This window comes from Pelobates fuscus, chromosome 13 (assembly GCF_036172605.1).
Source record: "Pelobates fuscus isolate aPelFus1 chromosome 13, aPelFus1.pri, whole genome shotgun sequence".
NCBI classification, from domain to species: Eukaryota; Metazoa; Chordata; class Amphibia; order Anura; family Pelobatidae; genus Pelobates; species Pelobates fuscus.
In genome coordinates this window covers 11,174,630-11,188,778 of record NC_086329.1, presented here as the reverse complement: position 1 = coordinate 11,188,778, position 14,149 = coordinate 11,174,630, and the positions used below count along the sequence as shown (strand labels likewise).

Here is a 14,149-nt window from a genome sequence, read left to right as displayed (position 1 = left end):
ATAGGGACAATAACAAGAGGTGCTATTATCGGTAGCAGAGTTGGATTGCATTTTTAATATTCTGCATATTTTATTTGGAATTATTAATTGATACTATAACACTTCTGCAATGCTAAGGACAAATATAAATGCCCCAGAACTAATCTTTTTTTTTTGCCTAGCTATTATATATCAAAATGATAAATAGATGAATAAATAAATGTAGAATTATGCCAGTTACTAGCTATTACATTTTAATCACCAATTTATAAAATTCTTTAGAATCATTGTTCACTTGTAAGGGAAAATATTTTGTTTCAAAATAAAGTGCACGGTAAGAGAAATATTGTATTTTATTCATTAAGCTTTGGGAGAAGCTTGTTGTACTCCGGACAAGGGAATGTTTAAACAGGACACATAGAAACAACCCTTGGAATATAAAGAAGTAGGATTTGAAGATGTTTAGAAAACAACAAAAATAATGAAGAAAATGTGCAAATTTAGTAAGAAATGATGCTCACCACATATTTTATTTCAGCATCCCTCATTAGATCCATAGATTTGGCGCACATGCTGTCTACTAGTCACCTGCGCACATACAGACAAGCAGAGGAATTCTAACATTGGCAATCTCTTAAATAAGTCATCAATCATATAATATATAAAAAACACATTTTAAAGTAAAGCAAAAAAAAAAAATTATTATAATAGCGTCTTTTTTTCAACATGAAATACCCACATAAGATATAGGGCAGGCGCTCAGACACTTGGCAGCATGGTATTTGAGGCATCTTATGAGAAAGTCCCCAAAAACAAAGGTGACAAATCTTACAGTCTTCTAGTGTGGGTTTATGTGACATTATGATCAGCACTCCCTGGTTTAAGTGACAGCCTATGTTTGACCCTGTGGCCAAGGCTGTTACTGTGAGTCAGGCACTGTACTGGGTCTCATCTCCTGGTTTTTGCTGCGCTAAGTACGCCCCATAGGTCAGATGTCACATTCACTATCGCTCGACGTGATGGAAATAGCAGAGGTCGCCGCTTTGCTGGACAAACTAGCTGCAGGACTGGAGGCTGAGCCCAATTGTTCCCCTCGCTCATCAGGGCCCAATGAGCGTCCAGATCCGTGGGATAAGACCTGCTGCTGCAGTCTGACAAAACACAACAGAGGAGACAGTCACCATAAGTCAAGGGAAAAAAAAATAGCTACAAAATCACAGGACCCTTATTGCACCCCCACCCCATCCCCCACCAACACAACCACCACCATGTACATACAGCCTTTATTCACACTGTGTTTTATTATCACAGGACTGTTCTGGGGCAACGTTCTAATGTGGAACAATGTGTGTGCGAACATTCCATTGAGTTACATATTGATTGGCCCCACATTACAGCCTGCTTCCCATGTTACACGTCTTGCTTATCAAACGGGCAAACAGATTAAGAAAGAACTATGGCTGATATCAATTAACAGCTAAACTCTTCAAAAGCAGAGCACAACATTAATCCATTTGGACATAGTTTAACCTTTAGAATGCAGCCACAAAAACACGGAATATAGAGCTTACAGAAAAGAAACGAATGGCCTTTAGCAAAGATACAATTGTGCTATTTGAACAGATATAGATGGCAGACAAACTAGCCTAAAATAATACGTTAATTACTGCATTAATGCGTACAATAAATACCCCTGGCTTTCTGTACATAGCCTGGATACTGTATTATGGTATGCATGTGTACAGAATAGATTTATACCTTTGTCTTGCAGTCAAACCTTTTACTATGTCAAACACCAAAAGGTTACATTATTTTACCTCGATGCCTTGTATTTATTTGAAAGGTACACTCACACTTAATAATTTATTATTGTTATTTAAATATATAGTTATCATTTCTAATCGTTCTATAGGCAGAAAAAATTCCTGTACACAGAACGCAAAAACAGGGTTATAAACGTATTGTTATTAATGCAAAGCCTACAGATAATTATATCTTTAAATCTATCCACTCTGCATATAAATATATATGTATGTGTGTGTATTTATATATATGTTGTGGTTTTAAAAACATAGGTAGAAAGATTTAGCGAAAAGAGATGGTGCTTAAAGCTTTTTAAATCTGATTAAGATATGACTGAAGAGATTAACATTGGACTTTTAGTTAAAGGAATTAATGGTCATGGAAGTGGCAAAGAGCAGCCAAATGGCTTCTGAATTGTGAAGTTTATTTTAAATTCAGACTATAATTATAACGCTGTAAAATATAAAGCTCTCATTCCACCCAATAATACCATTTAAATGGTATCTCATTTTTGCTTAATATCCGCTATCACAAAACACAAACAATATTTATTATGCAAATAAAGAGTAATTCTATATTGCTAAACTGTGTAATTTATTTTAGAATTGTTGAAGACAGAAATGTAAACAATAAGGACAGGAGATACATTTATGAAAACGCTGCGGATGATTGTTTCTTTCCTTATATAAAATTTCATTTGAAAGGGATTGGAATTCGGAGAGTCAGTGGCCATTGGAAAGGGATAGGAATTCGGAGAGCCAGTGGTTATTGTGAGGAAGCTCGGTAGTGGGTTCTATCTGGGTAGCTCTCAGCGCGCTCACCGTTGATACATTGTTGCAATTCACACACAGTAACAATATAACAATATGATTAGTATGGATACACACCTGTTTTTAGCCGCCGCTGCTCTGTCCCTTTGCCTTCGATTTTTGAACCAGTTCCCTACCTGTGTAGGGGTAAGTCCTGTTGCCTGCGCAAGTTCTCTCTTTTTACTGGGGTTCGGGTAAGGGTCCTGGAGGTACCATTCCCTAAGCAAATGCCTGGTTCGTTCTTTAAAGCAGTGTGTCTTCTGCTCCCCATCCCAAATAGTTCTGGGCAGTGGGAACTTCTTCCTTACTCTGTACTTGTCTACTGGCCCCAAGGGTCTCCCCCTCAGTTTTTCCGCTTCCTGGTAGTGAGCCTCCAGCCACAGAGCCTGCAGTTTCGTGTGGGATTCCTTGGTGAATTTGTGGTTCTCCAAAATATGGTAGAGCTCTCTGAAGTTCCCGGTGTGGAAGGCCACGATGGCCCTGGCTCTGAGCACCGACTCATTCTTGTTAAGGGCCTCACATGCTGCAGGGGCCACTGGCAAGGACCACAGGAAGCGACCCAATCGCTCAATGTCCCCACTCTCCTCCAGAGTCTCGCACACCCCAGCTACCTGCTGGGGGCTGAAGTTCAGAATAGGCAGCTGAAACATTGACGCTGGTTTTGACGCAGCTGCAGCCTTGCCTGACGCAGAATCCGACGCCAAGAAGACTGCAGCAGGCACTGCTCTGTGCAGGCTGATCTCTGTTTATATGGACTTGCTAACTCCAAGAGCCAGGAGAGGGCTATCGAAGTGTATCTGCTGTTAAAGGGAAAAGAGCTGCCCTGAGCCAGCCAGCGATCCTCCTATTGGACTTGACAGATTGGCTGCTGGGTTGCCATGGAATCTTGTCAATCAGTGTCAGCTTTTGCCAATCAACGGGAAGGAAAAGGGAGCGATTTCAGCACCTCCCAGAGCTCGACAGCGCCCAGTGCTCTGCCAGCCTCTGTCCTAATACACAGGGGAAATAATATCCATAGGTGGAACCTGACACCCCTATAATGTATCCATAGCTGAAACCTGACACCCCTATAATGTATCCATAGCTGAAACCTGACACCCCTATAATGTATCCATAGCTGAAACCTGACACCCCTATAATGTATCCATAGGGGGAACCCTGACACCCACATAATGTATCCATAGCTGGAACTCTTACACTGCACCCCTATAATGTATCCATAGGGGGAACACTGACACCCATATAATTTATCCATAGCTGGAACACTTACACTGCACCCTTATAATGTATACATAGCTGGAACCCTGACACCCCCATAATGTATCCATAGCTGGAACTCTTACACTGCACCCCTATAATGTATCCATAGCTGGAACCTTTACACTAACACAATGTATCCATATCCGGAACCCTAACACCCCTATAATGTATCAATAGGGGGACTCCTGATACTGCACCCATATAATGTATCCAGCTGAACCCTGACCCTTCACCCCTATGATGTATCCTTGGCTGGAATCCTGACACCCTATAATGTATCTACAGGTGGAACCCTGACACTGTACCCATATAATGTATATATGGCTGGAACTGTGACACCCCTATAATATATCCATAGCTGGAACCGTGACACTGCACCCCTATAATGTATCCATAGGGGGAACCCTGAAACTGCAACCCTATAATGTATCCATGGCTGGAACCCTGACATTGCACCCCTATAATGTATCCATAGGGGGGACCCTGAAAATTCTATAATGTATCCATAGCTGGAACCCTGAAACTGCACCCCTATAAAGTATTTATGGCTGGAACCCTGACACTGCACCCCTATAATGTATCCATAGGGGGATCTCTGACACCCCTATAATGTATCCACAGCTGGAACCCTGAAACTGCACCCCTAGAATGTATCCATAGCTGGAACCCTGAAACTAAACTGCACCCCTATAATGTATCCATGGCTGGAACCCTGACACTGCACCCGTACAATGTATCCATAGCTGGAACCCTGACACTGCACCCCTATAATGCATCCCTGGATGGAACCCTAACACTGCATCCCTATAATGTATCCATAGCTGTAACCCTGGCACCTCTATAATGTGTCCATAGCTGATACCCTGACACCCCTATAATGTATCCATAGCTGATACCCTGACACCCCTAGAATGTATCCATAGCTGAAACCCTGACACCCCTATAATGTATCCATAGCCGAAACCCTGACACTGCACAGGGGGTCAGAAAGGACTATAATCTGACCCCTCACAGGGGGACACAGGTATCATATTAGAACATGACTAGGTCCATGAAAGCCGCTGCGATGTCTCCGCAGCCATGTGTGGACACAGAGTGCTGTCAGAGCCAAGCAATGCAGATCGGCCTGACCTCAGCATATCCAAACAGCTTCACAGAAATATATCCTTAACCCAATGAGTTCAGCCAAGACTATCACTACTGTGTCATGTCTTGATCTTTATTCTACAAGCAGCATTCTGTAAACACATTACAATGTATCAGCCAAAAATAAAGATATATAAACACTCACAAATCAATTCCTCATACATAACCTATCATATCACATACAATATCCCAATCTATGTGATCTATCTATGGTAAAGTCTATAGACATATCACCAGCTGTCATTGATTTAGTTTTATTTACACATAAAGACAGAGGCTAGGAATCTGAAGCCTGGTCTGACACATCAGCTCACTCGATTGTCCATGTAAAATCTATCAATTTTACGTTAAAAATGTGGTTTTCTACAAACTTGGAAGACATCGTAAAACCGAGAATGGCTACAGTGAGTGAGAAGTCATTTGTAGGTCAACTTCCTCTGGAAGTGTGCAGCAAAAAAACCCAGAAAAAAATCAGATTAACACATTCACTTCCTCAGTCAGATATTGTCAGTTTGTGTAGCAGACATGTCTTCGAGGAAAGGGTTAAACTGATTGATGATTAGCCGTGGCTGCTCTTATACAGTACATTCTAAAACCACGTGCTTTATCATGGATATTCTGACCTTTAAAATGGGAGCAGTGAGGTTGGGAGATCGACAGGTCAAGGGATTCTAGAATAGACCGATTCCATCTTAATATTTTGCTATGTCTTTGATTACAAGTGGGTTAAACAGACATATTTACTGAATTACAAAAGAAGGATAATGCATGTTAAATATGTTACATTACAAGATGTCCAGAGGGACACAAATGCCAACAATAAGGCACCACACATTAAACAATGCGGATAAATACGTGCCTGAGTTTATTTAACCTCTATATAAACTATGATAGATTTTACTGCGCAAAAATAGGTTTAATTTTAATTCTGCTCATTGTATTATATGTTTTATCCTTACCAGTGAATTTCTACTACAATTTCATATACTAATGGACCCTTAGCCAGCCAGTCAGTGGCTCCAGAGTCATTGGAGATGTAGTCCACACTAATTGGAGTGCCTATACAGTAACACTGCAGACTTAGAGCATAGAGAGACCATTTTAGCTGATTTCATTAAAATACATAAATACATTTTTACATGCATTCAATAGATTTGCTTCCTGCATTTCCAACACACAGTTAAAATGTAGAAGTATGTGTAATGTGAATTTGTGTTGTTTGTTTTTATTTATTTATTTATTTAGGATTGTTGTATCCTCAGAAGACAACAGAGCTTTCTTCTCCCCCTCGTTGTGCAATGAAGGCAGCAATGGGGAGGATATATGCAAGCGTCTTTTATTTAGTATCAAGAACAATTTGTCTTTTGCTCGTGAAGATCTGGTAAATAAGAAGGGAGATAGATACCGCAGATGGTTGGAGGTGTCGGGTCAGATTAAGATACGCCTCAGTACAGTGCTAAGCTCATTCTGACGGAAAATCCTGATATTATTTTCACAGATCCATGCAGTTCACTTGAAAAAAAAAAAATAGAAAAAAGGAAAAGAAAAAAAAAAAAATCCCTTCAAGCCCTTTACATCATTTATGGGAGGCTTAAAGCTAGCGGTATGAACATGCTTTCAGTACTGCTCATTTTCCTAAAATCAGACAGCATAGATATATGATCCCATGCAGAACGTCAGCTATATAAATCTGTAACAAAGAGCTCCAATTTAACCCCTTGTTTGTCACAGGGTCACACAGGCAGTGGCACTGGGGGTGTTTATTTACGACTGCAATGGGAATGTGTTTTTATTTTGAAATCAGAATGATACAATGCATTCCACAGCACGTTCGTTCTAGGATAAGGACTGCATGTCCAGGGCACTAGGAGGTTAATATGATACATCCAATATTTTATAATAGCTACAATTCTAGACTGTAACTGTACACATTCATTTCTATCAAACATCTATTGACTTCATTAATATTCGATTTATCCCTGCATTCTATGCACACGCACTCATGGCTATCTCTTTATCACAGATATCTTAGCACAGGACATGTACCCGTGTGTATGTTTACAGTGTTACACAGAGCAGTTTAGAATGCACTTTTTTTAGAAATCAGATCCGTATACACACACATGTTACAGTTAATAAAGCCTTTAAATGTTGGAAGAATTACATTTTCAAATTTAAGGCCAGAGTAGCTAAAATTAAATTGTTCTTGATGCTAAATACAAGGCGCTTGCATATATCCTCCCCACTACTGGAATATTCCTACTTCAAATATTTTTACCTTAAATTTAAAATGTACTTTGACTTCACCTCGATTTCTCACTTAAGTGAATAACCCTGTATTGGTTTAAAATACTAACATCTTTACCTTAGGACTCACATAAAAACTAGCAACAGCTATCTGTATATTTCCTCTTAAAATATTTGATATAATTATATTATACTGTATTATTTTTATATTTCTTTATTTGTATTTAATGAGAAATTCCTACATTTTTATCATCAGATTAGGGACACTCACAGAGCCTGTAGTCTATCCCTTCTCAGGATAAGTGGTCAAACTGTTTGAGAATGGATTGATAAATGGGGTCCACCTGCTGCCTCCTCTCTTGGATTCACAAGCTCCTACAAGGAGCTTCCATTTGCTCCACTGAGCTAGATTATGGCTGAGAGTGTGAGCTGAGGGCTCTCAGCCAATGAGCTAGGGCCCGGTGGTGTTTCTGGGGGGTACAGGAGAAGGTGCCCAGCATCAGGCTTACCCCAGGTAAGTAGTCAAACTATTCTCAACTACTTACACAGGAAAGTATTGATGTTGGAGTGTTTCTTTGACTATAAAATGTATTTCAGTGCAGAATATAACCTGAACATCTGGTATTATTGTACCCAGAACATCATTTTTGTATTGTCACTTCTGTGTATGTTAATGGCAGCTTGTTTGAAGACATGAGATGTAAATGAACTATTTGAATTCAGTTTTGGTGTTTATCACAATGTCATTATTTTTTATAAAAATGAATTTAAAATACAGATGAATTAGAACAATTCTTCCAGTTTGACTATCTACTCCTAAAATTTGAAATTCACTTTGAGGCCTCGACATTTTATTTTAATGAATATCCATGAAAGTGATTTTTTTTTTCATTTTAGGAACAAGTGCAATGTAAACATGTTCTGTATGAAATGCTGATATCAAATGTTTTTTTTTTTTACAGTAAAACAACAACAACAATAAAATAAAGCAGTCCAAGTACAAGGGTATATACTGTATAAAGTGAAAAGGATTGGGGAGAATGGAGGGGAAAAAACAAAGGAGAAAAAAAACCCAGTTAGGGTGCTCTGATGGCTCATTGTGGTTTGTCTGCCACTCTAGGCATATACTGTAGACATGGCATCTCCATTATTGTGTAAGCTATAGAGCGACACACTAGGGAAGTTGTGACAGCCTCCATATTGTAAATCTCATTGTTGATAAAAGTTGTGACAGTCTTATATAACTATATATAGCAGCAAGAACCAAGAGAGTCATGCCGGCTTGGACGTTTCCTGGATTAAAAAAGGACCGCTTCAGAGGCCAGAGAAACAGGGCAATCTTTTAAAAAAAATTTAGGAGCACAGTGTCAAGTGTTAAAAAGACAAAAAAAAAACATATCAATAGGCTCGGTAAACAGGTCTGGTATGAAATAAGTGTGCAAGACAATATACAATAGACTTTCCAGATCAGCAAATACCGGTAACTAGTCTAGCTATATAGGATCTAAAACGCCATAAAACCACTGGGCATTAGTGACAGAGATCAACCCTAGAAAAGAAAAAGAAAACTCTATTGGATGCCATCTAGAGTTGGAGAAGGGCCCACTTATATTAATTATCCTATGCCTATAAGAGTCCAGTGTAGGTGGGACAATTTGGAACCAAGCTCTGCATCTGCTCCCCTCGGCCTCAACTCTCGGTACAGAGATAGGCCAGCCTAAGGTGTTAGCATCAGGAACAGTCTTATATGCCATTCCTGTTTCACACATCCATCTCGGCCCGTATTAGTAGATGAGGAATGATGACCAGTATTTCCCCCTGTCCCAGCAGAAGAATATAGAACCCGCAAAGGTCTCTGCCTTCAGGTGTGTGGACGGCAGCGGCATTGGCGCAGCTCCACATGGGCTCCCAGCAAAGAAGAGGGACAGCAAGCCAGCGTGGCGTCTGGTGTAGGCAGCAGTGTAGGTACAGGTATGCGACGGGCAACTCGATTCCAGAAGTTCTGGCATAGTTGCTGGAATCTTGCCTCGAACGTTTACCACCAAGTCTCACCTCTTGGACCGGCTTGACTAAAGAGATGCTGCGTTGCAGCGCCTATCTTGGATTTGCTGCATGGTTGAAGGGGAGATGGGACATGGAGATCAGCTTTTGCCAGGTGAAGTTGCTTGCCCCAGCTGAGACCAGGATATCCCCCCCGGCACAGAGGGGGGTCATGGGGCTGAGTGGAGGTTGCTGTGAGTCAGTCGAGAGCAGCACTCTCCCCCAACCGACAAGCTGACAGACTTTGTAGGGCGCAAGTACGGATTGTTGGTTTCCGCACCAGATTGGTGCACACTGGTGCCAGCAAAGAGACACAACCAAGTTGCTGGGATTATGTACTGAAACATGAAACATCTGTACAGAATATGGGCTGGGCCTGCCTAAATCCAGACGGGAGATACCACAAAGGGGTTGCTAGTTTGGAATGATATCATTAAACTTCTTAAAGGGACACTATAGTCACCTGAACAACTTTAGCTTAATGAAGCAGTTTTGGTGTATAGAACATGTCCCTGCAGCCTCACTGCTCAATCCTCTGCCATTTAGGAGTTAAATCCCTTTTTTTATGAACCCTAGTCACACCTCCCTGCATGTGACTTGCAAAGCCTTCCATAAACACTTCCTGTAAAGAGAGCCCTATTTAGGCTTTCTTTATTGCAAGTTCTGTTTAATTAAGATTTTCTTATCCCCTGCTATGTTAATAGCTTGCTAGACCCTGCAAGAGCCTCCTGTATGTGATTAAAGTTCAATTTAGAGATTGAGATACAATTATTTAAGGTAAATTACATCTGTTTGAAAGTGAAACCAGTTTTTTTTTCATGCAGGCTCTGTCAATCATAGCCAGGGGAGGTGTGGCTACGGCTGCATAAACAGAAACAAAGTGATTTAACTCCTAAATGACAGTGAATTGACCAGTGAAATGCAGGGGAATGATCTATACACTAAAACGGCTTTATTTAGCTAAAGTAATTTAGGTGACTATAGTGTTCCTTTAATAAACCCCTACTCCTTCTGAAAATCCCTTTTGCATATTGTAATACAACCACATCTAGGTTTCCTGGACATAAATCCCTTCTGCATGCTGTTGGACAGTGTATAAAAAGTGTTCCAACTCAAACAGCGCGATGGCAGGACTTTGTATTGGGTTGGAAGATAAGTGAAGAACGAGACAAGAAATGTGTCATCATGCTATTTCCTCCATTGATTAACTGATTGTACGACAGGCTCAGACATGATAATGTGGATTAGAAGGCAGTGGAAGGATCACATAAAGGAAAGGGACACTTTGGAGAATGGGATGAACTGATTGAAGAAAAGAACACGATGGATGGGGAAGGAGATCAATTCATGGATTTGGGTTCTGTGAAGGGGATTACACAAAAGGTGTGGGCAATGTAGGAAAGTGAGAGTTGGAGGCACTTTGAGAAAGGAGATGAATTTATGAACGGGACACAGGAGAAGGGGATCAAATTACGCATGGGAAGGAACTGCCACACAGTAATATGGCATAATGCCTCGACCAAGATTGGGCTCTGAATTCCAGGCAGACTAACATATATGCTCTAAAATTAAAGGAGCCCTATCCTTAATTTTAATCCTTTTTTTAATTTTTTTTTTTTTAATCCAGGTGGCCAGGATTTAAATTCTAGTTATATTCCTGTAGCATAATCATCACTCATTGCCATTTCCAAATGCAAGACTTGCGGCAGTAAAACACTGCAGAGAGTTCTCATAACGTTTTAGATGTGGATTTTAAACTTTACTTGTGCTATTTTAAAAATTAAGACTGACTGACCCTTTAACTAAAGAAAATAAATCAGTTTCTATGATGTTCATGAATACTTATTGGATAAAGAAATGTAAATGCCCCCATCCCCCTTGGAAGTAATGAAAGCATTGGTATAAGTGGAAAGCACTGTACTCCGAAATAGAGAAAGAATTCATGCGTAAGGTAATTGTATCATGTATATTTAAAAAGTATGGAGTACAAACATATCAGCAAGAATATCAAAGGCTTCACTGTGGATAACACATTATTACATTATAACATTCACACCAAAAAGCAATAATTAAAAAATGTATGCCGTGGAATCTGATAAAATGCTAGATATTTAGATTTGACAGAATATGAAACTTTTGCCAATAAGGTATGTCTCCAATGGATGGGACTAAGTGGACTTGACTATGTGTTGTACACCACCTTGATATTTATGAATAATGCATGCTCTCAGACCGTATTGGTTTTTATGCAGCCCTGCTTCATGAATTTTACAAAGGAATTGTGCATTAGAGAAGGCAAACTTAGTATTTTTATATCATGTTAAGAAAAAGGCTGTTTGGCTTCTTTATTCTATTTTGCATGTATTTCAAATATATAATATCAACTTTGAAAATCTGTGCTGCTCGTAAGTGCAAACTACACTATGGAGGGAGGATCAGGCGGAGTGGGTATGGTTTAAACTGGTGTTTGGTAGCTGCTGTCACCACGCAGATATTTCATAATGCAAGCTACTCATATCTTAAACTTTTGAATCTTTTAAAAACGCTGACTACAAAAAAATGAATAAAAAGTTATCAAGCAGATTAGAAATAGGAAAGAAGGGGGGGGCGGAGCCTGGCACTGAACCGGACCGGACGCCATTTCTCCCAGCTCCGCAAATCTAAATCGCAATCCCGACAATATCTCGGGAACAAGCAGCCATCCGACACTGCAAACGCCCTAAACAGCCCGGGGACACCCTGCTGAATCCACAGATGCCCTTCCAGTACTCCCCGAAGCATCTGAAGGCAAAACGCAAAACCGGGGCCTACCACAAGCCTTCATACCGCGACCTCGAGTATCTCTGGGGCGGGGATCCTGACGGAAACGCAGCGGAGCTGTGGTCACCCCAAACAACGACTGCCAATACATCCATGGGGCGCAGAACTCAGAAATCCACCCCTGGTAACGTACCCGAACAGAGGGACATAGGTGTCATGCTCCAACGACACACATCAGCCACTATGGCGGCCCCCGACCACCCACCCTCACCAGGGCCTCCCCACACAATTGCCCCTGCAGCACCCCAGCTGCAAAGCCCAAAAGAAGACGCACAGCCACAGTCCACAGCCTCTGTTAGCAACACTGAGCCTGCAACTAAACAGGACCTCCAAATCCTATCTACTATGCTACAGGACATTCAAGGCCTACTTGCTGCTGACCTGCCCATCCTGAAATCTTCCATGCAGCAGCTCACAGGCAGACTGGCAGCTACAGAAGCAGAGGTCAAAGAGCTCCGTCAAGACACCTCCAATATACAGACCTCTATAGCCCAACTACAGGCAGCTCAACAGGCTCTATCAATACAAGTGGCAACACAGGAGGACAGGTACCGCCGCAACCATATTAAAATCAGGGGCATACCAGCCTCCATACCTCAGGAGGAACTACCACACTATGTAAGACGGTTACTAGCCACAGTGCTGCCACCCGCCGCCGCCAAAAAAGTAAACATCGCTGGGATGTATCGCCTACCGACGTCCAATGCTACCAACACTACAACACCGGGCGATGTTATTCTCCGCTGCGCACTACCTCACGACAAGGGGCAAATAATGACAGCGGTAAGAAACAAGACCCCAATTACATTTGAGGACTCACAATTGTCCTTTTACCAGGACTTATCCAAAGCCACCCTGCAGTGGCGAAAATCCTTGACCCACGTCACGGCCCAACTACGGGCGGCAGGAGTGCCCTACAGGTGGGGACCCCCACGATCACTTCTTACTACGCATAAAGGGACTATCCGTAAAATAACCACAGGGACTGATATTCCTGCGTTCCTTGCAGCTCTGGATATCCAGGAGGAGACGGCGGCCCCGACGGGCCTAAATCGCACCCACGGATGGGACCCATCCAATGTGACACCATTTGTGCCAAGATCAGCAAGCGATAGCCAGCTGGACACCTGACTGGCAGAGACATTCCTAGACCGACCTACACCCACTGAGGGGCCTTACTCGACCAGCAGCTCTAAGTCGCACAGTTGCGAAGTTGCAAAAATTTATCGCTATGATTTTATTTGATCTTATTTGCTTATTTTCACCAAATGTTGTTATACATATGTTTTGTTTTTTTTTTTTTTTTCCTTTTGTTTACCACTGCAGAATCTCCCACACGAGGACAAGATCCTCGACTTGTACCACCCAGGAGTAGGGAGATTAGGCATTCTACCACAACACCAGGCACCCATAAAGAGATGCCTCCTATAAATCTAGTCCGGTTCTTCTTAGCCACACATGCGCAACCTCTGAATCATTTATACCCCCCCGCTACCCCCTTGGTTAGGGGCAATACCTCCACTGAGAGGTCGGCCTTCCACGAAGGCACGCAGCACCCCCTCCCTGAAAAGACGAGGGCACCACCCACACTACGAACACCCTAACGCGGAAACCGTTACATGTAACTTTAGACCTATAACCAGCCCTGAGTATATATTAAGTAAAATCAGGTCTCATTACGGTGATACCACTTTTTAATATCCCCTACAGCCTGGTTCTCCGCACTGTTCAACATACTCAATTACAGCTCCCAGCTTCTATACCTGCCTTTAATAACGCGCATCTACAGACTGCACGCATGTTTATCTAAAGGTCTAATCTCCTACTCACCAGTAAGCTGTAATAGACTCATCACCTTACCTTTACATCTATGTACCTCACAATCATAGTCAGTGCGTAGCCTATGAGAATATACTCTTCACTCATCTACACCCAACACACTGAACGCCACTATTCCTTAATGTTTTTCTCTTCTTTAAAAAAAAAATGTGCAGCACTCTCAACATGTATAATTTTATTGCCTGATACAAGATGTACAGCTCTTA

At 41.5% G+C, this 14,149-nt stretch overlaps 1 protein-coding gene across 1 annotated transcript; it reads right to left on the bottom strand.

Annotated features, from left to right (window-relative positions):
- Nucleotides 1–382: 382 nt before the first annotated feature.
- SIX6 (SIX homeobox 6) lies at nt 383–3,387 on the bottom strand. Its single transcript, XM_063440436.1, has 2 exons — nt 2,670–3,387; nt 383–1,130 (listed from the first exon to the last, which is right to left on the bottom strand). The coding sequence occupies exons 1-2, from the start codon at nt 3,239–3,241 to the stop codon at nt 968–970; spliced, it is 735 nt and encodes a 244-aa protein (XP_063296506.1). The 5' UTR covers nt 3,242–3,387; the 3' UTR covers nt 383–967.
- Nucleotides 3,388–14,149: the final 10,762 nt, after the last annotated feature.

Bases quoted from the DNA above. Each gene is read 5' to 3' on its own strand.
- SIX6 (XM_063440436.1), bottom strand. From the start codon at position 3,241: ATGTTTCAGCTGCCTATTCTGAACTTCAGCCCCCAGCAGGTAGCTGGG. The intron at 1,131-2,669 runs GTGTGTATCCAT...GTGTTTTGTCAG, and splicing joins GCAGCGGCGGCTAAAAACAG to ACTGCAGCAGCAGGTCTTAT.